This window comes from Petromyzon marinus, chromosome 68, assembly GCF_048934315.1.
Source record: "Petromyzon marinus isolate PM22_M1 ecotype Great Lakes invasive population chromosome 68, UKy_Petmar_22M1.pri1.0, whole genome shotgun sequence".
Lineage (NCBI taxonomy): Eukaryota > Metazoa > Chordata > Hyperoartia > Petromyzontiformes > Petromyzontidae > Petromyzon > Petromyzon marinus.
In genome coordinates this window covers 3378247-3405614 of record NC_133734.1, presented here as the reverse complement: position 1 = coordinate 3405614, position 27368 = coordinate 3378247, and the positions used below count along the sequence as shown (strand labels likewise).

General features: G+C 46.8%; 1 protein-coding gene across 3 annotated transcripts in view; it reads right to left on the bottom strand.

Moving 5' to 3' along the window:
• The window catches only part of LOC116956965 (aerolysin-like protein), a 31915-nt gene extending 4888 nt beyond the window's left edge, over window positions 1-27027 (bottom strand). Inside the window, exons 1-10 of one of the 3 annotated variants that reach the window (XM_032978856.2) lie at window positions 26402-27027; window positions 22825-22886; window positions 16713-16865; window positions 12244-12322; window positions 11655-11783; window positions 9016-9150; window positions 5996-6106; window positions 5662-5691; window positions 4709-4801; window positions 3759-3901 (exon numbers count right to left, since the gene is read on the bottom strand). In XM_032978856.2, coding sequence (XP_032834747.2) covers window positions 3759-3901; window positions 4709-4801; window positions 5662-5691; window positions 5996-6106; window positions 9016-9150; window positions 11655-11783; window positions 12244-12322; window positions 16713-16865; window positions 22825-22875 — 924 coding nt within the window. In that variant the 5' untranslated portion in view covers window positions 22876-22886; window positions 26402-27027. The remainder of the gene's footprint in view (window positions 1-3758; window positions 3902-4708; window positions 4802-5661; window positions 5692-5995; window positions 6107-9015; window positions 9151-11654; window positions 11784-12243; window positions 12323-16712; window positions 16866-22824; window positions 22887-26401) is intronic. The other 2 variants (XM_076054765.1, XM_032978857.2) reach the window with 2 other exon arrangements.
• Between the last annotated feature and the right edge of the window lie 341 nt (window positions 27028-27368).

Here is a 27368-nt window from a genome sequence, read left to right as displayed (position 1 = left end):
AGTCTTGCTGTTCTGCCATTAAAAGGGTCCACAAGAGGTGAGGATTTATTCAAGTCTTTCATGGAGTTTGCTCAAGAAAAAAGTCTACCTATGGATAAACTTCTCTCAGTGTGTACTGATGGTGCTCCGTGTATGGTGGGGAAAAACAAAGGATTTGTGGCGCTTCTCCGTGAACATGAAAATAGACCCATCCTAAGTTTCCATTGCATTATACACCAGGAGGCACTTTGTGCTCAGATGTGTGACAGGCAGTTTGGCGAAGTGATGTCGCTGGTCATTCGTGTGATCAACTTTATTGTTGCCCGAGCCTTAAATGATCGCCAGTTTAAAACACTGCTGGATGAAGTTGTAAATAACTATCCTGGTCTGCTTTTGCACAGCAATGTGCGTTGGTTGTCAAGAGGGAAGGTGCTTAGCCGTTTTGCGGCTTGCCTGAACGAAATCCGGACTTTCCTTGAAATGAAAGGCATCGGGCATCCTGAGCTAGCCGACACCGAGTGGCTCCTCAAGTTTTACTATCTCGTAGATCTGACTGAACATCTGAACCAGCTCAACGTGAAAATGCAAGGCATTGGAAATACAGTGTTATCCCTTCAACAAGCTGTATTTGCTTTTGAAAACAAGCTGGAGCTTTTCATCACGGATCTTGAAACAGGTCGTTTACTACATTTTGAAAAACTGAGCCAATTTAAAGATGCATGCACAGCAAGTGAGCCCATTCAAAACCTTGATCTCCACCAGCTAGCTGGCTGCACATCCAGTCTCCTACAGTCCTTCAAAGCACGCTTTGGAGAATTTCGTGAGCACACTCGTCTTTTTAAGTTCATCACCCATCCAAACGAGTGTTCACTGAACACAGCCGACCTGAATTACATCCCTGGTGTCTCCGTCAGAGATTTTGAAGCAGAAGTGGCTGACCTGAAGGCCTCAGACATGTGGGTGAATAAGTTCAAGTCACTGAATGAAGATTTGGAAAGAATCACACGACAGAAAGCGGAGTTGGCGAGCAAGCACATGTGGACAGAAATGAAAAAACTCCAACCCGAAGACCAGCTGATTCTCAAAACTTGGAACGCGCTTCCTGTCACATACCACACACTGCAGCGTGTGAGTATTGCTGTATTGACCATGTTTGGATCTACGTATGCATGTGAGCAGTCATTCTCACATCTTAAAAACATCAAGTCCAACCTACGATCACGTTTAACGGATGAAAGCCTCAACGCTTGCATGAAGCTTAACCTCACCAAGTACCAACCCGACTACAAAGTACCAACCCGACTACAAAGACATCAGCAAATCCATGCAGCACCAGAAGTCGCATTAATGGTGAGTGTTATAACAACATTATTTAAAAGAATAAATTCAGAGGCTTATTATACTGACATTTAGTTGAATTCACTTTTAAAATATATTATATGGCTCTCACTGAAATAAATTTCCAAATTTTTTGCTTTCATGGCTCTCTTAGTCAAAAAGGTTCCCGACCCCTGCTCTACACGAAGCTTTGGGTCTTCTTGGCCATGGTCACGCCCTCCCTTCTTTATACTTGTGACACGTGGACTCCTCTAATGGAACATCTGCGCCGGTTAGAAACATTCAGGCTAGCCTGCCGACGTGCAAGCTGGATTGTGTGAGGAGCTCACGAATCATTGAAAGATGTGAACACATTCCCATCACTGAGCTTCTTTGGCAGGCAAGGCTGCGTTGGCTGCGTCATGTAGCCAGCATGCCCAGCCACCGCATGCACAAGGAGCTTCTGTTTGGCCATATAGAGGGGGCTCAACGGAAATGACACGGGCTCGAGAAGAGATGGACTGATGCGGTACGGGAGGATGTGGAACTGAGTAGACTTGCTGAAGGCTGGTACCAGCGGTATCAAGTTCGGCCTCTATGGCTGAGGATGCTATTGAGCAGTTGGAGGCAGTGACACTCACAACAACGAGCGGAGCACCGGGTTGCTAAAATTCGGGAAGTTAGCACAATAGGGGGTACAGGTGGTTCATTTGCCAGCCATCTCAGGCAGTCAAACCATGGCACCTGGTTCTGTCTCATGAACTCCTGCCAGCGGGCATTTGACGCTTCACGTGGCCTTAAAGTGCACTTATTCTGGCACAAGCACCAGGGTGACATTACCGCTTGTTGTTTCTGTGTGTGTCTATCTTTGTCTCCGTGGTGCCGTGGTGGCTAGGAGATGTGATGTCCCTCGCATAGTACGCAGGAAGTCAGGGGTTTTTCGATCCCGTGACCTTGACGATGCCTGCTGCTGTATATTTAGAGTCTGTCTCTCTCTATCTGCCTCTCACTTTCCATGGTGGTCACTGCGTGGATTTTCTCTGGGTCCTCCGATTATTTTCCCTCCACATTATACACTACTATACACTACACTATACACTACACTACCATACACTATACCACTATACACTACTATACACTAGACAATACACTACACTACTATACACTACACTACCATACACTATACACTACTATACACTAGACAATACACTACACTACCATACACTATACCACTATACACTACTATACACTAGCCAATACACTACACTACTATACACTACACCACTATACACTACATCACTATACACTACACTACTATACACTACACTACCATACACTATACCACTAAACACTACTATACACTAGACAATACACTACTATACACTACACCACTATACACTACATCACTATACACTACACTACTATACACTACACTATACAATACACTAATATGAACTTTACTACTGTATACTATGCTACTATACACTTTTCCAATATATACCACACTACGATACATTATAGCACTATACACTAACTACTATACACAACACTATACACAACTATACTCTACACTACTGTTCTGTAGTAACTCTTGACACCCAGAAGATATGCAGAGCCAGACGGAGACGAAGATTCTTACATAGGGCTGCTTGACGTTTTTGTCACACTCTAGCACACTCTATTTACATTCTCTACACTCGACGCTTACACCCGTCACGGCGGACGTCAGAACTCTGTCCTCCACGCAGACATCTCTCAGCTATCTACGCCCCGGTACGGCTTCCCTTATGCCTATCACCTCGTCTGCCCCGGGCGGGGGCTCACCCATCACCGCCGGGCGACGAGGTGAGACCTCTACATCTCTAGCCCTTCTTCGGCGGCGGCTGGGATGACTTCCACGCAGGCTCTGGTTCCCCTCAATCTCACTCCCCTATGGCGACCACCTCGCTCTCCCCACGGCGACCCCACCCTCGTCCCAGGGTCCCCCTTAAGTAGCCCGCCGCCTCGATGACATGACGTCATCACATCACGTCACCCCGCTCCTCTACAGATGACATGACGTCATCCCACTACTCCTCTACACTGCTACGAACTACATTACTATATGCTACACTACGATACACTATAGCACAATACACTAACGACTATACACAACAATACACTACACCACTATACACTACACCATACACTACTATACACTACAATACCATACACTACACCACTATACACTACACTACTATACACCATTATACACTACAATACCATACACTACACCACTATACACTACACTACTATACACCATTATACACTACACTACTATACACTACACCACTATACACTACACCACTATACACCACTATACACTACCCTACTATACACTACACTACTATACACTACACTATACACTACACCACTATACACTACACACTGCACAACAGGCATCGTGTTGAATTGCAAGTTACCTTATTTGTCTGAGCAATGGCTGTGCTGTGCACATCTGCGTATCCCAGCGCTTCCACCTCGTCCAGCAAGCTGCCCGGATCGTCGCAGACAAGGCGGACGATCTCGGCGCGGTTGTCTTTGATGAATTTTACTTCGATTGAATCTGCAAAGTTTAAGTGTAAAATAAACACGAGAATCAGAATGTTGAATTGCATTCCGCAGGAGGCATCTGATGAGCTATGAAGCTCTTTGATCACAGACGGTCCAGTAAGAAGGTCACGGTATCAGAATGTTAGAACAACAAACAGTCCAAAATACACGATTGGAGTACAAAGTACAAGAAAGGTAAACAAAGACAAAGACAAATACACAACACTAAACCATGCACCAATCCTACCAGGCAAAGCCCCACTGAGGACATTAACAATTTTTTTTACAAGCGACCTGGCCTATCACAGATGATAGCAGCTCAACACAATATCCGATATCATTTGGACATTTATATCAGCAAAATCGTCCATATAATCTCAATGGGTGGTGATGTTGATTCTAAATGTGGATGGGAAAAACCCAAGGACCTGGGGAGAGAGAAAGAGACGACGCAAACTTCCAAATATGCAGCAGGCGTCAGGGTCTGGATCGAACCCACGACCTCCTGTACACCAGGCGAGGTAGTTAACATCTCACAGGGTCAGGATCGAACCCACGACCTCCTGTCCACCATCCAAGGGAGTTAACATCTCCTAGCCACCGTGGTGCCCCGTAGTGGCGAATGGCATCTGTTGTTGTTGCTTGGTGAGACGGCTGGGGGCCTGAGGACATGCAGCTGGGTAAGTGTTACATTTTTATAACTTCAACATAATAAAATTTAAAATCTTAATTTGTATCGATTGGGGGGGGGGGGGGGGGGGGTTGCTATCATTTCCAAACGATGAAATGTTTATAATAGGGATTTTCTGTTCATTTTGACCTTTGGAAGGTCCAGCCTCAGGGTTTTGTTTATTCTTCATAAGTAGAGGCGATGCAGTCGATCCGGGCTGATCAGAGTTACCAGGCTCGCCGTCTGGAGGTTGAACAAGACAAGATAATAAATGTAATGAATGCAGGCAAAATGTTTAAAAAGGGTGTGCAGCCCGGATACTACCCGTTCACACCACCGAGGATGTTTGGGATACTTCATTTTTACGAAAAGGAAACTTTTTTATTTTACCGGGTAAGGCCCCACTGAGCCATGTAGCTCTTTTTAGAAGCAACCTGGCCATCACGAATGATATCGGCTTAACAAAGTAGCTGATTACCATCATCATCATCATTGCCTAGATACGTATAGCAGCAGCCCAATACTCTTAAATGCGTGCCGTTGATTCTAAACGTGGAGAGAAACAGCCACGTGACTACCACGTGAGACAGAGACGCTTCTGAGCTATTTTTTTAGAAGCGACCTGGCCATCATATAATAATAATAATAGTGGTTTTTCCCCTTTTTTCTGGCAACAAAACTGAAACCTGCAGTCAAAATGCAAACAAAAAACATACTATGATAATATATTGGAATTGTCCTTGAAACTTATTGGTCCACACCAAGGGACGGCTTTCTTTTGAGCCTCGACCCAATTGGTGATCGACCAGATGACGCCAAAAGGTGTCATATATTATCATAGTGTATGTTGTTTTTTGTTTGCATTTTGACTGCAGGTATTGTGGTTAATGCAGATAGGAATCATTGTAAAAAGGTTTCAGTTTTGTTGCCAGAAAAAAGGGGAAAAACCCTATTATTATATTTTCGTACTGGCAAAGGAGTTCTAATGATGACCTGGCCATCGTAAAAGAGAGCAGATCAACCAAGTGGGCTCATCCACCGTCGTGTAGACATTTATAGGAGCAGACAAGTCCAGCGGTGGTCACATTCTGTCACGCTTTTACCTGGTCTGGTGAAAAACTTTCTGGCGCCATCTGTGGGAAACAGAAGAGCTTCATAGATCATCAGATTTCCTCCAGTTGTATCAATATAAATAAATAACTAGGTTCTGAACTTTATGACCTCACGCCCCCTTACTGGACCATGAGTGAATTAAGAGCTTCAGTATATAAAAAAATATTCTGATTCTCAACTTTCTGACGCCGTGCACAAACTGGACATGAGGTCAATGAGGAGCTCCACGGCTCTTGGGATTATCTCCTCCTACAATATGTGAATAAATAAAGATTCTAGTTTACAGGTGCAAGGCGGGAGAAGTGAAGATGCTCGCTGCCTTACCGCGTGGAAATTTCCGCCGCTTCTTCTTGTGAATGAGCGCAGCAGCGCCAGCAGCGATAATGAGAAGCAGCAAAACCACGGCCACCACAATGGCCGCCGTCTTGCCTCCTCCTGTTTGAAAAGAAACGCACGCAGGGTTGTGTGTGTCTGGGTGTGTCGCCGTTTCTCTGTATCTCTGTGTGTTTCCCTGTATGTGTCTGTGAGTATGGCTGTGTATGTGTCTATGTATGTTGGTGATTTTCTGCTCACTCAGAACAGGAGTTGGAGGCGCTGTTGTTGAACCTGAAGTGTGCGACTAAGAGGTGGGGCCTTACCATCAGCCCCACCAAAACTAAGCATGGGTATTTTGTGTGATGGAGCAGTTGTGCAAAGAGTGGAGAATTTCCCATACCTGGGCAGTGTGCTTATGACCAGCTCCTGTTTACACAGCAGAGGTCTCACTCCGAATCAGTCGGGCGGCATTATCTGTTCATCGGCTGCACAATGCTGTGTGGAAGCTACCTGGACTCTCGCTCCGCATGAAGCTTCAGGTCTCCTCGGCAACAGTCATGCCCTCCCTTTTCTATGCTTGTGAAACGTGGACCCCTCTAATGAAACATCTGCACTGGTTAGAAATATTCAGGCTGGCATGCCTACGAAACATCCTCGGTTTAACCAGGCTGGATTGTGTGAGGAGCTCACAAATCCTTGAAAGATGTGGACACATTTCCACAAGTGGGCTCCTCGGGTAGGCAAGGCTGCATTGGCTGGATCATGTAGCCTGCATGCCCAGCAACGGCATGCCCAAGCAGCTTCTGTTTGGCCGCATAGAGAGGGCTAAACTGCACGACATGGGTTGGAGAAGAGATGGACTGATGCGGTACGGGAGGATGTGGAGCTGAGTAGACTTTTTCCATGACTGGTTCCAGCGGTGTCAAGATTGGCCTCTATGAAGAAGGCTCGTGAAGGATGTGACTGGGCAGTTGGAGGCAGTCGCCCTCCAGCATAAACGGAGGGCAGAGGAGGGACACTCACAACAACGAGCGGAGTCCTGGGCGGATTAAAATACGGCAACTTTGGCGCAGTGTGGGGTACAGCTGGTGGTGCATCTACTGGTTATCTCAGTCAGCCAACCCATGGCACCTGCTGGGTCTGTCCCGAGACCTTCTGCCAGCGAGGCTTCGACACTTCACATGGCCTCAAAGTGCACCTGGTCTGACACAGGCACCGAGGTGATGTCACCGTCACTTAGTGGCGAATGGCGGGTATTGGTGTTTGTATTGGTGTCTATGTGTGTGTGTGTGTGGGGAGCGGCAGTCTAGCGGTTAGCGCGCTTCGCTGCAAACCCGGTGGTCCGAGTTCGATTCCCGCTCATGGCCAACAACCAGTGACGATTATTTGAACTGCTCCAGCCAAGGTACTCGGGTCCCAGCCACTGGCCAACTCAGTCCCGGCCCTTAGAAGGACAGCGGGTCCTACTCTAAGCCCGGTCTTCTGTCTTCGGCTTGAGGACGATTGCCGAACCCGTTCAAGGGTCCGGCTTTTATAACCCTCCATGGTCTCTCCGCCCCTGGCCACGCCTCCCTTCCAGAATGTTCTCGGGGATCCTGGAATATTCCCCCAGCCACCCTCATGGGGTCTGGGGAACCCTAGCGGCCCACATACCACCCCCTGCTGACGTATGTCTGCTACTGCAGATAAGTTACCACTTCATGGCGCTACACAAGCACCGCGGTGATGTCACGGCCAATTCGTGGCGAATGGAAATTGTTGTTGTTGTCTGTGTTTGTATCTGTGTACCATGTGTCTGTCTGTGTGCGTGTCTGTGTCTGTGTGCGTGTCTGTGTCTGTGTGTATGTGTGTGTATCTGTGCGTGTATATGCGCACGGCCACCAACACTTAGTGATAGCGATTTTCTGAACCGGGCCTGGGCCTCCCCCAGGTCGACTCAGCCTCAAATGAGTACCTAGTGCGGTGTGTAGTAAACATCGTAAACAGACAAAGACGGCTGGCCACCCATCCCCTCGTTTGCTAGTGTTGGCCTTCATAGGTGCTGCTGTTACTTGCTACTAACAGCACTTGCCCCTACAGTGTGTTATAGGCTACACAGGTGATCTTTGTCTGTACGTATCATCTAGGAGCCGCTGCAAAAGTTAAACGTGTCAAAGCCGTGTCATCGGGTCGGCCAATCGGTGAATCTCAATGCAGCAACAATAACAACTCCCGTATGTGACGTGGTGTGTGTACGTCCATCGGTTTGTCTTCCCGTTCCGATACGTCTGATGACGCACATACGTGAATGTACGTCGTAAGTTTGTCTCCCAATTCCGTTTAGTTTACGATGACGTACATTATCAATTTGCCTTCCTGTTCCATTTCTGATTATGCATGTGACATGACGTGGTGTACATCGTGACGCACGCGCGTGTGTGTGTGTGTACGTCATCCGAAATGGAAACCAGAAGTGAAAAAACTAAAAATGTAAATATTACTTTTGTATCGTCAAGTGCTACAGCTGGTTCATGTCGCTGCGTTTCTCTCTGTGTGTGCGGTGAGTAACGACGTCTTCATAACAACACAAGGGCTGCTTCTGCTGCTGCTGCTGCTACTGCAGCTATCCAAGCCTCTCATGGTAAATTAAATTAACGCCGAAACCGCTTCCGCACCACACATAGCCGACCGTGCTAATCGGAGGTGTTGGTGAGTGGGTGGGTGAGTGGGTGTACGCTTGTACGTGCGGTGGACTTCGTTCGCACCGTACGTAGCCGACTGTGGTAATATGTGGGTCTCTATGGGTGTCTGTGTGGATATCTGTGGGTCTATTGGTGTCTTTGGGTACCTGTGTATGTATGTGTGTTGAACTTATTTTGCAACGTTCTTAGCCAACTGTGAACATCAGAAGCGCTAGTATCACACTAACACCGTGGCAACAGGCATCAGGGTTGGGGATCAAACCCACGACCTCATGCACACCAGGCGATGTAGTCAACATCTAACTAAACCACCTTGAGCATGGGGACCTCAGCCTGCGTTCGTTTTACCGCTGGGTGCACCGGTCGGAGTTTGCGTTGCATTGCTTGGAACTCGTGTGCAGAACTCGTCTTCTTTGTGGAAGCCTTCTTTACATCGGCACAGCGTGTTGGAGCTCCCGGTGCAAGGCTGGACACTTTCCTCATCTGTGCAGGAAGACACGGTGGGAAAAAACAAAAAAATCCATGTGGTGACCACCACAGTGAGAGAGACGCAGACGGAAAATATACTGCAGCAGGCGTCATCAGGGCCACGGGATCAAACCTACGACCTCCTGCATACCAGGCGAAGGAGATAACAACTCGCAGGTAATACCACACGCAGTTCATCACATCTACACTTCTATTTAAAGAACGAAACAGGAGGACTTCTCCACAAATCTGGCTCTTGCGTGATGAAGCTGGTTGTAATTACTCGTTATATGTCATGGTACTGAGATTGTAAATGTTGTGGCTTGGCTCTAAACCACAACGGTATACTGTTCTAGCCCACTACACTATACACTACACTACTATACACTACACACACTATACACTACACTACTATACACTACACTACTATACACTACACACACCATACACTACACACACTATACACTACACTACTATACTATACACTATACACTACACTAATAACACTACTATACACTACACTGCTATACACTACACTACTATAGACTACACTAATAACACTACTATACACTACACTACTATACACTACACTACTATACACTACACTAATGACACTACTATACACTACACTACTATACACTATAGTATACACTACTATACACCCCGCCATACACTATTGCTGTACTAGTAACGAATTGGCACGTTCTGTTTATGTAAAAAAACCTTACTAATTGGCTGTGTCTGGTAGTGGCAGGTTTAACGACAATTATATAATTACATGATCTAACCCAAAATAAACCTGTATTATGGGGTTTTAACAATCTTGATTTGAAGCTTTCGTAACTGCAGGAATCCATACTCTTTGGTTATTTCGGTAAAGTCACATAGGTAGAAAAATAAAATACAAATAGTATATCACGACGTTTCGATCACAACACAAGCGTTCATCATCAGGAAGAAAAGAGAGGGGGACAGCTGCTGAGGCAGACTGTTTGAAAAGGTTCAAAATGGGTGTAGCCCAAGGGTCATAAACGAAGTGGGCGGGGCTATAATCTTTGGTTCTATTCGGTAAAGTCACGTAGGTAAAAAAATGAAACAACAAAAATCACGACGTTTCGGCCACAACACAAGCGGCCTTCATCAGGTGAAGGGACCAGACTGTCTCGAAGATTGCGCTGGAGTGAAACAGAGCCAAGCTCAGACCACGGCCTTTAAGCTGTGTGAGAGGGATTAAGGTGCCTTGACAAAGGAATTAGCATAAAAAAATTTGCATTTAATTGGCGGACTTAGCATGATGAAAGGTGTAGAGAGGGTGAACATGCGGGTGCACATGCATGCTAAGTCCGCCAATTTTTCTGCCGTAGCTGATCACTGTTACAACGCTGTGGGTGATCATGATATAATTTTCTCCGATACCAAGGTTCTTTGCAAACCCACGGGTTTTTATCAGAGATTTGTTCACGAGGCAATTCAGATCTACAAACACAGACACAATTTCAACCGAGAAGATGGTTTCAAATTAAGCAACCATTGGAAAGATGTTCTAAATCGAACCAAACATTAAACTAATTTTCAATGGTACAGTATATTTTTTCAAGTAGTGGTACCCCAAACTTTCACAGCACATGCAGGTGCATGTGCACCCGCATGTTCACCCTCTCTACACCTTTCATCATGCTAAGTCCGCCAATTAAATGCTAATTTTTTATGCTAATTCCTTTGTCAAGGCACCTTAATCCCTCTCACACAGCTTAAAGGCCGTGGTCTGAGCTTGGCTCTGTTTCACTCCAGCGCAGTCTTCGAGACAGTCTGGTCCCTTCACCTGATGAAGGCCGCTTGTGTTGTGGCCGAAACGTCGTGATTTTTGTTGTTTTATTTTTTTACCTATGTGACTTTACCGAATAGAACCAAAGAGTATGGATCCTTGCAGTCACGAAAGCTTCAAATCTAGAATTGGGCGGGGCTAGTTATGTTAATGTGAGAAATTTGCATGTTAATGTAAGATTGGAGAGCGGCCTCCATGTGGGCGTGGAGGTGGCGATGTTACTGTGACATAGTACACCATCCACTACTATACACGACACTACACTGCACCATACACTACACTATTCACTAAACTATACACTGCACTATACACTACACTATAAACTACACCATACACTAAACCACTATACACTACACTACTATACACTACACTACTATACACAACACCACTACACTACTATACACTACACTGCTATACACTACTATACATTACTACACACTACACTACTATACACTACTACACACTACACTACTACACACTACACTACTATACACTACACCACTATACACTACACTACTACCCACTACAACACACTACTACACATTACACTACTATAAACTACGACACACTGATAGACACTACACTACTACACACTACAACACACTACACTAGTATACGCTTCCGTATAATTAAATCAGACATTTAGAGGAACGCCAATCCTAATTGATAAAGACACAAGGGAAGTGGTTGTTACTTTTTTCACAGGGCTTGCATTTCAAACATCCTGATAGGTAGTTTGCTACGGCCGTGTAGAATCCGTTAGGACAGTCCCCACAGGTCGAGGGGCCTTTGTTTTCCGTGCATTCATTTATCAAGTATTGCCCTGCAAGAGACGAGAGGTGCAAAACAAACAAACATCATCATCATCGTCATCCACCTCGTTATTCACGAATTTGGTTATCGGCGAATCGTGTCTGGAACTCGACGCAACTGACTGCATCGAGAGAGACGCAAATTCCAAATACACAGCAGCAACGCATCGTCAGGGTCAGGGAATCGAAGCCACAACCTCCTGTATACAAGGCGAGGTAGTTAACATCTCCTAGCCACCGTGGTCATGATGAGAGAGAGACGCTGGCTTCAAATACACAGCAGCAGCGCATTGCCAGGGGCATGGAATCGAACCCACTACTTCCTGCACACTAGGCGAGGTGGTCAACATCTCCCTAGCCACCGTTGTCCACAAATGCACGCCTCAAAAACGGCAACTGTTTTTGGTCTACGACAGCGCTGCTTACTTTAATGCCGTGACTGCACTATTTCGTTTTTGGCTCTGCCCTTACCTGGCTTGCACAGCTCACAGCAAATGTCAGTTTTTTCCACGTGGTGGAATCCATGAAGACACGGAGACTCTGTTGGTGTCTGTGGGTGGCAGGAAAGGGGTGCATTGTATTAGACCTTTACGTGAGTATGTAACTTTGTTGTTATGAGGTCGTCACACTCCATCATTGTCGTCATTAAAGCAAAAACAAAGAAGAAGATCCCCCATGTAGTCTGTAACAGACTGTTGGGGCAAGTGCTGTTAGCGAGCAGCAGCACCTATGAAGGCTACCGGCATTGTGGCACACGAGGGGTGGGTGGCCAGCACCACGCCCGACCGCCTTTGTCTCCCAAGTGGCTATGCTTATTACACTATACCAGGTACTCATTTGAGGCTGAGTCGACGTAGGGGAGGCCCGCGACGGGTTCAGATAATCGTCACTGGTGCTGGCCGTGAGTGGGAATCGAACCCGGGTCGCCAGGTTCATAGCGCAGCGCTAACCGCTACACTACCGCTCACATACAGATACAGACACACACACAGACACATGCAATCCATCAAATGCTGCAAAGAGCAGTTTCGAACAGGGAAACCCTCCGAGCCTTTACCGCAACATCCCACAGAGCACCACCTCAGCGAGCCACCAACCGCTGGTGAGCTGGGGCGTGGCCATCAAGCAGACGAAGTCCAACAGAGCATGCAGTCCGGACGGCATCCCAGCTGAAGTCTTCAAAGTTGGCAGCCAACTGCTCACTTCAAGGCTCCACAAGCTGATCCATCCGGATCTGGCACGAAGAAGACCTCCCCGGCGGCCGTCGTAACAATCTTCAAGAAGGGGTGACAAGTCTCGATGTGGAAACTACAGGGGGGGATCTCCCTGTTGTCCATTGCAGGACAGAGCCTGGCCCGCATGCTGGTCAATCGCCTGAGTCCTGTTTGCTGAGAAGGTCCTGTCGGAGGCACGGAGCGGATTCTGAACATCCCAGGGCACTGCAGATTTGGTTTTCGCGGCCCGACAGATTAAAAATAAGTGTCACGAGCGGCGTCAAGAACTGTTCTCGGCATTCATCGACCTAACGAACGCACTTGACTCCCTCAACCGGGAAGCCCTTTGGAGTATCCTCCGCCGTCTTCGACTGCCACTGTACCGAGTGGGGGATCTGATGCGGATGCCTTTCAAATCCGAACGGGCGTCAGACAGCATTGCGTGATCGCCCCCAGCTCATTCACCAGCTACGTACGGCGATGGTCACCCTCCTTGTCGACGGCGGCCTTCCATCTGGTGTCAGCATCCGGTAAACCGTCTGGAAGGGAAGTTCTTCAACCTCGGACGTTTTCGGGCAAAGAAGAAGCTGGCCCACAAAGGATATCCTTGACCTGCAGTTGGCGGACGACTTCTGCGTGGTGGCTCACTCTGCGTGGAACATCCAGACGACCCTCCATGTGTTCAACTCTGCATACAGGAGACTTGGCTTGACCTGGAACATCACCAAAACCAAGGTCCTCCATGAACCGCCATCCAACAACGAGCCAAACAACCCCCCCCCCTCCCCAACTATCGATGGAGAGGCATTTCAATACGTGGAGTAATTCTCTCACGTCGGTAGCCATCTCTCGTCGACGAGGAGATCCAACGCAGAGTCCGGTGCGGCAGCGCCACCTTCTACAAACTGCGCCAGGAGCCGTCTTCAATGACGGAGATCTCCGAAGGACGAGAAAAAAGCTCCTCGTTTACCGAGGGCCGTCGTCGTCCCGACGCTCCTTTAGGCTGCGGCGAAACGTGGACACGCTACCGGGGGCCACGTCACTACGCTCGAGCGCCTCCATCAGCGCTGCCTTCGCCAATTCCAGGGGATCGAGTGGCAGGATCGCTGCACCGAGGCGAGTGTCCTCCTCCAAAGCCGACACCACCGGCATTGAAGCAACAACAACAACAAAACAACTCCGACGGACCGGCCACTCACTGCATCCGCACGCCTGAGAAGCGCCTTCACCCGGCCAGATCCTTTTCTCCGAAGGCTCTCCGATGGTCAGCGGATGAGGGGAGGACAAAGGCAGCGGTTTCAAGGATGCCCTCAGCGTCCTCCCTGGAGCGCGGAAAAATCAGCCCCAGAGACTGGCAGGAGCAGCGGGCTGCCGAACCTCTCCTAAGGGTGGCGCCGCTGCATCCACCACCAGGCCGCGGGCTCCACTCGGAGACCAAAAGTCTCAGTGGCGAAGCGGATCGCCGCCGAAGAAGAAAGGAAGAGGAAGCCGACCTGGCACCGCGGATTTCCACTTGCAGCTGGGACCGCCACCGCGGTGTCCTCAATGCCCAAAGATCTGCGGATCCAGAATTTGACTCCCGCGCCACCAACAAACCCTGATGGACGTCATCCTCAAACCCCGAGGGACTGAGGGCAACGATGAGTCTCTGGACCTCTGTGGGTCCCTGTGGGTTTCTGTGGGTCTCTGTGGGTCTCTGGGTCTCTATGCATCTATATGGGTCTCTATGTATCTATATGGGTCTCTGTGTATCTATATGGGTCTCTGTGTATCTATATGGGTCTCTGTGTATCTATATGGGTCTCTATGTATCTCTATGGGTCTCTATGTATCTCTATGGGTCTCTGTGTATCTCTATGGGTCTCTATGTATCTCTATGGGTCTATATGTATCTCTATGGGTCTCTATGTATCTATATGGGTCTCTGTGTATCTATACGGGTCTCTATGTATCTCTATGGCTCTCTGTAACGATATGGGTCTCGATGTATCTATATGGGTCTCGATGTATCTATATGGATCTCTGTGTATCTACATGGATCTCTGTGTATCTATATGGGTCTCTATGTGTCTATATGGGTCTCTATGTATCTATATGGGTCTCTGCGTATCTATATGGGTCTCTGTGTCTGTATGGGTCTCTGTGTCTGTATGGGTCTCTGTGTATCTATATGGGTCTCTATGTATCTATATGGGTCTCTGTGTATCTATATGGGTCTCTATGTATCTATATGGGTCTCTGTGTATCTATATGGGTCTCTATGTATCTATATGGGTCTCTATGTATCTCTATGGATCTCTGTGTATCTATGTTGAGGAGTTCCCGACGAGGACTCGGATACGGCTTGGAAGGTAAGGGCTTTCGCCAAGGGCTTATTGAAATTATTACAATACACGAAGGGTGTGACGACTCCCAGAGGCTAGGGGTCCTACACTAAGTCCTGGTCCAGCTCGGCTAGCTCCGGTCTCTCTCTCTCGAGTCGGATGCAGGAATTTGCCAACCCCACCGACCGGGAAGAGCAGCACCTCCTGCGGCTACCACCGACTTCACTCCAGACTCTCCACTCGATCCCTCTCTACCCCTGGTTCCCTTTCCACCCTTCTCACTCGACCCGTTCCCACAGTGACCCCGCTTTCATCACGGGGTCCCCCTTAAATACTAGAGGAGACATGACGTAATCGAGCCGCCCAGCGCACAAGACGTCACGTTCCATGACGTCATCGCACTGGATGGTACACATGACGTCACGTCCCCATTTTACTCCTCTACAACATCTATATGGGTCTCTGTGTATCTATACGGGTATTTATGTATCCATATGGGTATGTATGTATCTCTATGGGTATCTATATGTGTCTGGATGTATCTATATGGGTCTCTATGTATCTATATGGGTCTGTATGTATCTCTATGGGTCTCTGTGTATCTATATGGGTCTCTATGTATCTATATGGGTCTGTATGTATCTCTATGGGTCTCTGTGTATCTATATGGTTCTGTATGTATCTATATGGGTCTCTATGTATCTATATGGGTCTCTGTGTATCTATATGGGTCTCTGTGTATCTATATGGCTCTATATAGCTATATGGGTCTCTATGTATCTATATGGGTCTGTATGTATCTCTATGGGTCTCTGTGTATCTATATGGCTCTATGTATCTATATGGGTCTCTATGTATCTATATGGGTCTGTATGTATCTCTATGGGCCTCTGTGTATCTCTATGCGCTAGAGTGTTTGACTGCTGTGATACGTTTCAACACGATGATGATATCAGCCACTTGGTTGAGCTGCTATCATTAAATGTGATGGCCGGGTACCGCTTCTGATAAAGAGCTACATGGCTCAGTGGGGCCTTCCACCTGGTAAACAAAAAAATAGTTTCGTTTATAGTTTAGATATCCACTGGATTGTGGAACCGCCAAGGAGTTCTAAACTAAAATCTATGAAAAATAAAATTACTTTTATCTTACCAGATGTGGCTAAAATCCACGCAGTGACTACCACGGTGAGAGAGAGACGCAGACTTCAAATATACAGCAGCAACAGCAAGCATCGTCAGGGTCACGGGATCGAAGCCACGACCTCCTGTACACCAGGAGAGGAGATTAACATTTCTCTCGCCACCGTGGCGCCCTCAATGATGATGATGGTCACCTACTGATAGCAGTGACCATCATCATTATCATGATCATCAACCCCTCCCTCCCCCCCTTCTCTTACCGCAGCCACCAATCTGGCACAGCAGCACAGCGCCAGCACGGCCGCGAGCATCTTCCCCCGTTCGGAGACCACCACCGCCACCAACCACCAACTTCCGCTTCTTCTTATCATGATGATGATGATGATCCGATGGGCATCTTCAGTTCGTTTGTCCTGAGCAACGCACCGCGCACACCACGAGATGGCAAAAGGGGCCCCTTGAGTTGTTGCTGTGTTTTCATTTCGCACGGTTCCGTGAGGGTCACCCCGTGTGTGTGTGTGTGTCTGTGTGTGTCTGTGTGTGTGTGTATGTGTGTGTGTCTGTGTGTGTGTGTGTGTGTATGTGTGTGTGTCTGTGTGTGTCTGTGTATGCGTGTCTGTGTGTGTGTCTGTGTGTGTGTGTCTCTGTGTGTGTATGTGTGTATGTGTGTGTGTGTCTGTGTGTGTGTGTCTGTGTATGTGTGTCTGTGTTGTGTGTCTGTGTGTGTGTCTGTGTATGTGTGTCTGTGTGTGTGTGTATGTGTGTGTGTCTGTGTGTGTGTCTGTGTATGTGTGTGTCGGTGTGTGTGTCTGTGTGTGTGTTTGTGTGGGGAGCAGCAGTGTAGCGGTCAGCGCTACACTGCGCTATGAACCTGGCGACCCGGGTTCGATTTCCGCTCACGGCCAACACCAGTGACGATTATCTGAACCGGTCCTGGGTCTCCCCTAGGTCGACTCAGCCTCAAATGAGTACCTGGTGCGATGTGTCAACATCGCTGCTAGGGAAACAAAGTTGGCCGGGCGTAGTGTTGGCCAACCACCCCCTCATGTGCCGTGCCGGCCTTTATAGGTGCTCGCTAACAGCACTTGCCCCTACAGTCTGTTAAGGCTATACGGGGGATCTTTGTCTTTGTGTTTGTGAGTGTCTGTGTGTGTCTCTGTGTTTGTCTGTGTGTCTGTGTTGTTGTTGTTGTTGTGTGTGATCACCAATCACTCTTTAACTCCATCAAAAAAGTTACCTGCAGCGCCCAACCTATTACCATCATTTGAGCAAAGAATGGTGATCCAATGCCGACCCCCAGGAACAGGTTTGCAAATTTGCTGAGCATTTCTGTGAGGTCCTGAGGGAGGGGACATCCCTCACTCAGGAAAACATCGTGGCACAAAGTGGGGATGACCCTGCTGAGTCTGCGGTGTCTCAAATATTGGAAGAAGTCACCCCCTGTGATTGTCTGGCTGAGGTGCCATCTGTTGAGGAAGTTCTGAAGGCAATCCAGAGTCTGAGACCAGGAAAGGCACCAGGCAGAGATGATCTCCCAAGCGAAATGCTGAGGGAGGGTGGCGTTTGTGCACAGACTGCCCTATATGACATCATAACAACAGTCTGGCCGACTGGATGGGTTCCGCAGGATTGGAAGGATGCCCTGGTGGTCCCCCTCTTTAAGAAGGGGGACCGCACAGACTGTAACAACTACAGGGGCATCTTATTCCTCAGTGTGCCGGAAAAGGTCCTGGCAGGGATTATTCAACATCGCCTTGCCAGGCACGCTGAGGAGAGGCTTGCGGAGCCCCATTGCGGTTTCAGGAAAGGGCGGTCCTGCACAGATGCTATATTTTCTGTCCGTCTGCAACAGCAGAGGTGTACAGAATTCCAAAAAGACCTACATCTCTGCTTTATCGACCTGGTAAAGGCCTATGATACCATCAGTAGGCCTGAGCTCTGGGTTGTTGTTTGTGCTTTCAGAGTTCCTGACCATCTGCTCACGATCATTAAGGATCTTCATGATGGTGAGCGGGCCTGGTTGAAACTACGTGGCCGGGATTCAGAGCCATTCCCTGTACACCTTGTGGTGCGACAGGGATGTCCTCTGGCTCCCACATTATTTAACATCTATTTTGACCACGTAGTTCATGAAGCCATCAATAGCTGTACCGGAGGAATTTCCATTGGGTATGGATATAATGCGAGGTTGATCGATGCATGGGTGCAGTCAAGGGATGACTCCCTATTGCTCAACCACGCTATGTATGCTGATGATCTGGTAATTGCTGCTCACTCAGAGGAGGAGTTGGAGATGCTGCTGCTGAGACTGGAGCGTGCCACTAAGAGATGGGGCCTACCATCAGCCCCACCATAACTAAGCACCTGCCTGGGTATTTTGTACCATTGGACACTCCACCCCAACAACTCCCAATCGGTGATGGGGCAGTTGTGGAGAGAGTGGAGAGTTTCCCATACCTGGGCAGTGTGCTTATGACTGGCTCCAGTTTGACAGCAGAGGTCTCACTCCGAATCAGTCGAGCGGCAATATATTTTCATCGGTTGCGTAACGCTGTGTGGAAGCTACCTGGTCTGTCGCTCCACACAAAGCTTCAGGTCTTCTCGGCCACGGTTATTCCCTCCCATCTCTATGCTTGCGAAACGTGGACCCCCCTAATGGCGCATCTTCGACGATTAGAAACATTTAGGCTAGCCTGCTTACAATCCATCCTGGGTTTAACCAGGCTGGATTGTGTGAGGAGCTCACAAATCCTTGAAAGATCTGGGCAAGGTCCCATCGGTGAGCTCCTCCGGCGGGCAAGGCTGCGTTGGCTGGAACATGTAGCCTGCATGCCCAGTCACCATATACCCAAACAGCTTTTGTTCGGCCAGATAGAGGGGGCTAATCGGGCGCGGCACAGGCTAAAGTAGAGATGGAGTGACGTGGTACAGGAGGATGTGGAGCTGAGTGGACTTGCCGATGACTGGTACCAGCGGTGTCAAGATCGGCCTCTGTGGAGGAGGCTCGTGAAGGACGCTACTGGGCAGTTGGAGGCAGTCGCCCTCCAGCAACAACGAAGGGCGGAGGAGCGACGCTCACAACAATGAGCGGTCTGCCGGGTGGCTAAAGCACAGCAGGTTGGCACAGTAGGGGGCACAGGTGGTGCATCAGCCAATCATCTCAGTCAGTCGACCCGTGGCACCTGGGTCTGCCCCGTGACCTCCTGTAATGAGGGCGTTCGACACTTCACGTGGCCTCAGGGTGCACATAGCCTGGCACAACCGTCGTGGTGACGTCACCGCTACTTAGTGGCAAATGGCGGTTGTTGTGGGGAGCGGTAGTATCGCAGTTAGTGCGCTGCGCTTTGAACCTGGCGACCCGGGTTCGATTTCCGCTCACGGATAACACCGGTGACGATTATTTGAACCAATCGTGGGCCTCCCCTAGGTCGACTCAACCTCACATGAGTACCTGGTGCGGTGTGCAAACATCGCCACTGGGGAGACAAAGGTGGTCGGGCGTGGTGCTGGCGACAAATCCCGTCATCTACAGTTTGGTCCTTCATAGATGCTACACGGAGGATCTTTGTGTTAGGTGCTTCTGCTCACTACTAACAGCACTTGCCCCTACTATACACTACACTACTATACACTATAATACTACACTACTATACACTACAATACTACACAACAAAACACTACAATACTACACTACTATACACTACAATACTACACTACTATACACTACAATGTTTAACACGTAGGCTTTCGCGACCAATATTATTCATAATAAAGGTTTTTGGGTTAGATCGCGTTTATTTATAAATGTGTCGTAACCCTCCACCACCCGACATGGCCAATCAGCAAAAAAAAAGTGTCACGTTGACAAAAGACAAATAATTCACTACTTCAGCCCACCGGTGTGTTGAAGAGTTAATCCACATTTACAGTTTGAGTACGACGTTTCGCTGGTAAATACATCCAGCATCATCAAGCAATTCGCCAGAATGGTAAAGCCCTCGCTTGCTCCCGGTCTTTATATAGAGCAGCAGGGTGACGTCATCACTTAACTCATATCAGGTGCAGTGATTAGAGGCGGAGGGGGGGGTATTGTAATTATATAATCGATTAGTAATCAGTCATTGGTTATGATTAGTAATGAGTTGTAGATTAGTAATTCTTTAAATGTAATGTGTATTATTTAATAATACGCTTCCAGGCCGCACTAAGCCGGTAGCTGTCAGAGCGATTAAAGTTATTTTTGTTCCTCTCAATTTCAATGGATTCTCTAATTAGTCTTTGCCAGTAATAATTCGTTTTACACACCACTGCAACATTGTCAAAATCAATTGAGTGTCCTTGTTGACAAGCATGTTCTGCCACTGCCGACAGTTGTGTTTGAGATAATTTAATATTTCTCTGATGTTCTATTAGTCTTACGCTGATGTTACGTCCCGTCTGCCCAATGTAGCAGCTGCCACATGAACAATTAATCCGATATACACCTTCTGTTGATAGTTCAGGTAATGCATCTTTAGTGCAAGATACTAGTTTTTGAATTTTGTGTACTGTACCAAATCTTACTGTAATGTTTTGCTTTTGCAGAACACGGGCTAATTTGTCAGTTACTCCTGAGATATATGGAATTTTTATTGTTTTAACAATCTGGTCGCTTTCAGTAGTATTGCTTTGCGATCGTGATTTGACATTCAGTGCTCTGTTAATTTGAGCATTATTATAGCCATTCTGTCGTAGTGCGTCTTTAACGTGTTTAATCTCTCTCACTAGACTCTCACCATCTGACACTGTTTTCGCCCGATGTACGAGCGTCTTGATAAGAGAGGATTTTTGAGCTGGATGATGATGTGATTCTGCATTCAGATAGGCATCAGTGTGCGTTTGCTTTCTGTAAACGCTGTGTGTTATTTTACCGTTTAGGCCATGTCCAAGCAAAATATCTAGGAATGGGAGTGTGTTATTCACCTCCATTTCCATGGTGAACTGGATGGCCGGGTTTTGTGCATTGAGATGATTTAGAAAATCATTAAGTGTATCTTTACCATGTGGCCAGACAACCAAAGTGTCATCCACATACCTAAACCAAAAGGATGGTTTTAATGTGCTCGAGGCAAGTGCTCTTATTTCAAAGTTTTCTATGTACAAATTTGCTATAGCAGGGGATAAAGGAGAACCCATTGCTGCTCCTTCCTTTTGTTTAAAGAAATCCCCTCTCCATAAGAAGTAAGTGTTATTTAAACAATGGCCAGCAAGTTTCAGAATATCTTTTTGTAAACCGGTATTCTTTACTAGTGTATCAAGTAATTTAAGCGATTCGTCCACTGGAACCTTAGTGAATAGAGAAATAACATCAAAACTTACCAGAATATCATCAGGAGTAAGTTTAATATCTTTAATCACATTCACAAGATGTTCTGAATTTTTTATGAATGAAGATGTCTTACCGATGTAGGGCTGTATTTGTTTGGTTATATATTTTGCCAATTGATATGTGGCAGAGCCAATTGTACTGACTATGGGTCGTAATGGGATGCCGATTTTATGAATCTTTGGTAGCCCATAGAGTCTAGGTGGTTTTGAGGCCCTTGGCTTAATTAGGTATTGCTCATTTTTAGGGATTAATGAATTTGCAATTATTGCAGTGGTCTTACGTTCTAAAGTATTAGTTGGATCTCGTTTAATTTTAATGTAGGTACTTTCCTCTAGTAAATTTCTCATTTTATTATCATAATCGGCTCGTGACATCACTACAGTAGTGCGGCCTTTATCAGCTGCTAGGATTTGGATATCCTTATTTACACGCAGCTCTCTTAAGGCTTTTGCCTCGTTAGAGCTAATATTTACTTTTGGAACTTTGCTATTCTCAATTATTTTAGCAACCTCATGTCTAGTCATCTCTGCCTCATTATGTGGAAGGAGCCTAACTGCTGATTCTACCTCAGCAATTATCTCATCCACTGGAATTGTGCGTGGGGTAACGGCAAAGTTAAGGCCTTTAGAAAGGATAGAGACCATGTCACCGGTTAATACAGTGTTGGTCAAGTTCAGTACAGTTTTGTTTTTACATTTTTGGTTTTCAGTAGGGATTTGTTTATTATGTAGTCTAGAAAATTTATTAATTTGGTTAGTTTGTGCTAGTTTAAACACATTGTCAGCCGATTGTTGTGTTATGTTATCGATTATATTCCAATAATGCATAGATACACTATTGCTTATATCTAAGTGTAACTGCTTTAGCGATTCCGAAATGTAAGATAATTCACTCCTATTGTGCTGTATTCTCTCTATTAATAATAATTCGCTAGCTTTGTGTAGTATTTGGTTAGCTTTAGAAGACTTTATGTGATGTGTTATTTTAACTGCGTTTGGTATTACCTTTGAATCTCTGCACCTTTTGAGGAACGCCAGTGAAGATATCAATTTCATCCGTTTAACTCCTGATGGTGGTGGAGGGTTACGACACATTTATAAATAAACGCGATCTAACCCAAAAACCTTTATTATGAATACACTACAATACTACACAACTATACACTACAATACTACACTACTATACACTACACTACTATACACTACAATACTACACTACTATACACTACAATACTACACAACTATACACTACAATACTACACTACTATACACTACAATACTACACAACTATACACTACTATACACTACAATACTACACTACTATTACTACAATACTACACTACTATACACTACAATACTACACAACTATACACTACAATACTACACTACTATACACCACTACTATACACTGCAATACTACACTACAATACTACACTATACACTACAATACTACACTACACTATACACTACACTACTATACACTACAATACTACACTACTATACACTACAATACTACACTACTATACACTACAATACTACACTATACACTACACTACTATACACTACACTACTATACACTACACTACTACACTACTATACACTACAATACTACACTACAATACATTACTATACACTACACTACTATACACTACACTACTATACACTACAATACTACACTACTATACACTACAATACTACACTACAATACATTACTATACACTACACTACTATACACTACACTACTATACACTACAATTCTACACTACTATACACTACAATACTATACACTATACACTACACTACTATACTATACACTACTATACATTACACTACTATACACTACACACTACTATACACTACAATTCTACACTACTATACACTACAATACTATACTATACACTACTATACATTACACTACTATACACTACACACTACACTACTATACACTACAATACTACACTACTATACACTACACTACTATACACTAGTATACACTACTATACACTACAATACTACACTACTATACATTACTATACACTACACTGTGCACTACACGACTACACACTGCACTATAACAATACTCTATACACTATTATACACTGCACACTAAAGACTACTACTATACACTACACTACTATACACTATAATACTACACTACTATACACTACTATACACTACACTACTATACACTACACTACTATACACTACACTACTATACACTACAATACTACACTACTATACACTACACTACTATACACTACACTACTATACACTACAATACTACACTACTATACACTACACTACTATACACTACACTACTATACACTACACTACACTGTACACTACACGACTACACACTGCACTATAACAATACTCACACAGAGACCCACATCCTCACACAGAGACCTACGGGCTCACACAGAGACCCACTGACTATACAGAGACCCACAGACTCACACAGAGACCTACAGATGCATAGAGAGACCCACAGAGACCCGCAGACTCACACAGAGACCCACATCCTCACACAGAGACCTACAGGCTCACACAGAGACCCACAGACTCATACAGAGACGCACAGACTCACACAGAGACCCACAGACTCATACAGAGACGCACAGACTCACACAGAGACCTACAGACTCATACAGAGACGCACAGACTCGCACAGAGACCCATAGACAGACGCGCGCACACACACAGAAACCCATAAACACAGAGACCCACAGACTCACACAAAGACCCAAACACACACACAGATCCACAGACACACATATAGACCGACAGAATCGCATAGAGACCCACAGACTCAGACAGATACCAATAGACAAACACAGATACCGACAGACATACACAGAGACACATAGACTGTGAGTCCCACAGACTTGCACAGAGACCCACAGACTCGCACAAAGATCCAGACACACAACAACAACAACAACCGCCATTCGCCACTAAGTGGCGGTGACGTCACCACGACGCTTGTGCCAGGCTATGTGCACCCTGAGGCCACGTGAAGTGTCGAACGCCCGCTGGCAGGAGGTCACGGGGCAGACCCAGGTGCCACGGGTCGACTGACTGAGATGATTGGCTGATGCACCACCTGTGCCCCCTACTGTGCCAACTTGCTGTGCTTTAGCCACCCGGCAGACCGCTCATTGTTGTGAGCGTCGCTCCTCCGCCCTTCGTTGTTGCTGGAGGGCGACTGCCTCAAACTGCCCAGTAGCGTCCTTCACGAGCCTCCTCCACAGAGGCCGATCTTGACACCGCTGGTACCAGTCATCGGCAAGTCCACTCAGCTCCACATCCTCCTGTACCACGTCACTCCATCTCTACTTTAGCCTGTGCCGCGCCCGTTTAGAGACTCAAGACACCCACAGACCCGCACAAGCTCACCAGATTCCCATCACAGATTCCCACACAGACTAACTACAAATACCCACACACCAGAGAGAGACCCATAGACTCACAGAGGTCCACACAGACACACACAAACTCACCACAGACACCCACAAACTCACCACAGATTATTATCACAAATCCCCACACACACACAGAGAGACCCATAGACTCACAGAGGTCCACACAGACACACACAAACTCACCACAGACACACACAAACTCACCACAGATTATTATCACAAATCCCCGCACACACGAGAGAGACCTATAGACTCACAGAGGTCCACACAGACACACACAAACTCACCACAGACACCCACAAACTCACCACAGATTATTATCACAAATCCCCACACACACAGAGAGAGACCCATAGACTCACAGAGGTCCACACAGACACACACAAACTCACCACAGACACACACAAACTCACCACAGATTATTATCACAAATCCCCGCACACACGAGAGAGACCTATAGACTCACAGAGGTCCACACAGACACACACAAACTCACCACAGACACACACAAACTCACCACAGATTATTATCACAAATCCCCACACACACCAGAGACCCATAGACTCACAGAGATCCACACAGACACACGAAAACTCACCACAGACACACACAAACTCACCACAGACACACACAAACTCACCACAGATTATTATCACAAATCCCCGCACACACGAGAGAGACCTATAGACTCACAGAGGTCCACACAGACACACACAAACTCACCACAGACACACACAAACTCACCACAGATTATTATCACAAATCCCCACACACAAGAGAGACCCATAGACTCACAGAGGTCCACACAGACACACACAAACTCACCACAGACACACACAAACTCACCACAGATTATTATCACAAATCCCCACACACACCAGAGAGAGACCCATAGACTCACAGAGATCCACACAGACACACGAAAACTCACCAGACACACACAAACTCACCACAGATTATTATCACAAATCCCCGCACACACGAGAGAGACCTATAGACTCACAGAGGTCCACACAGACACACACAACCTCACCACAGACACACACAAACTCACCACAGATTATTATCACAAATCCCCACACACAAGAGAGACCTATAGACTCACAGAGGTCCACACAGACACACACAAACTCACCACAGATTCCCACACGGGGACTCACCACAAATGAGAGCACAAAGCTACGAGCGAAGTTCCTCTTCCTCGGCTGGAGTTTAAGCTCCAGGTGTCTCCATCCCGCTGTCTCTCTCTCACCTCTAACCCTTCACCTGCCTCTGTCTCTGCCTCGGAATATAGCGAGAGACAGAGACACAGAGAGACAAACAGAGAGACAGAGACACAGAGAGACAGAGACACAGAGAGACAAACAGAGACAGAGACACAGAGAGACAAACAGAGAGACAGAGACACAGAGAGACAAACAGAGACAGAGACACAGAGAGACAGAGACACAGAGAAACAGAGACACAGAGAGACACACAGAGAGACAGAGAGACAAACAGAGACACAGAGAGAGACAGAGACACAGAGAGATAGCGAGCGAGCGTTCTTCCACTTCCTCTTTCAGTTTGTACCCCGAGTCATTTGGAGCCTCAACGCGCCAGGGTGGAAGGGAGGGGGTAAGTGTTTACCTGGTTCCATGGTGTGCGTCTGGCGTAGTAAACGTCGCCACTTTGGGAAGACAAAGGCGGCCGGGCGGGCGTGGTGCTGGCCACCCACCCGCTCTGTGTGTGCCAGAGTACCGGTGGACTTCATAGCGAGGGCTTTACCATTCTGGCGAATTGCCCGATTGATGCTGGATGTAATTACCAGCGAAACGTCAAAGTACTCAAATTTTAAATGATGTTGATTCGCTCTTCAACAACACACCGGTGGGCTAAAGTGGTGAACTATTTTGTCCTTTGTAAACGTGACCCATTTTTTTACTGTTTGGCCGTGTCGGGTGGTGGAGGGTTACGACACATTTGTAAATAACGCGATCTAACCCAAACACCTTTATTATGAATTCATAGGACGCTGCTCGCTAAAAGCCACTTGCCCCTGCAGTCTGTTACAGGCTACACGGGGGATCTTTGTCTTTTTTGGAGTCTCGTGAATGACGCTGCTGCTACTGGGCAGTGCCAGGCTAG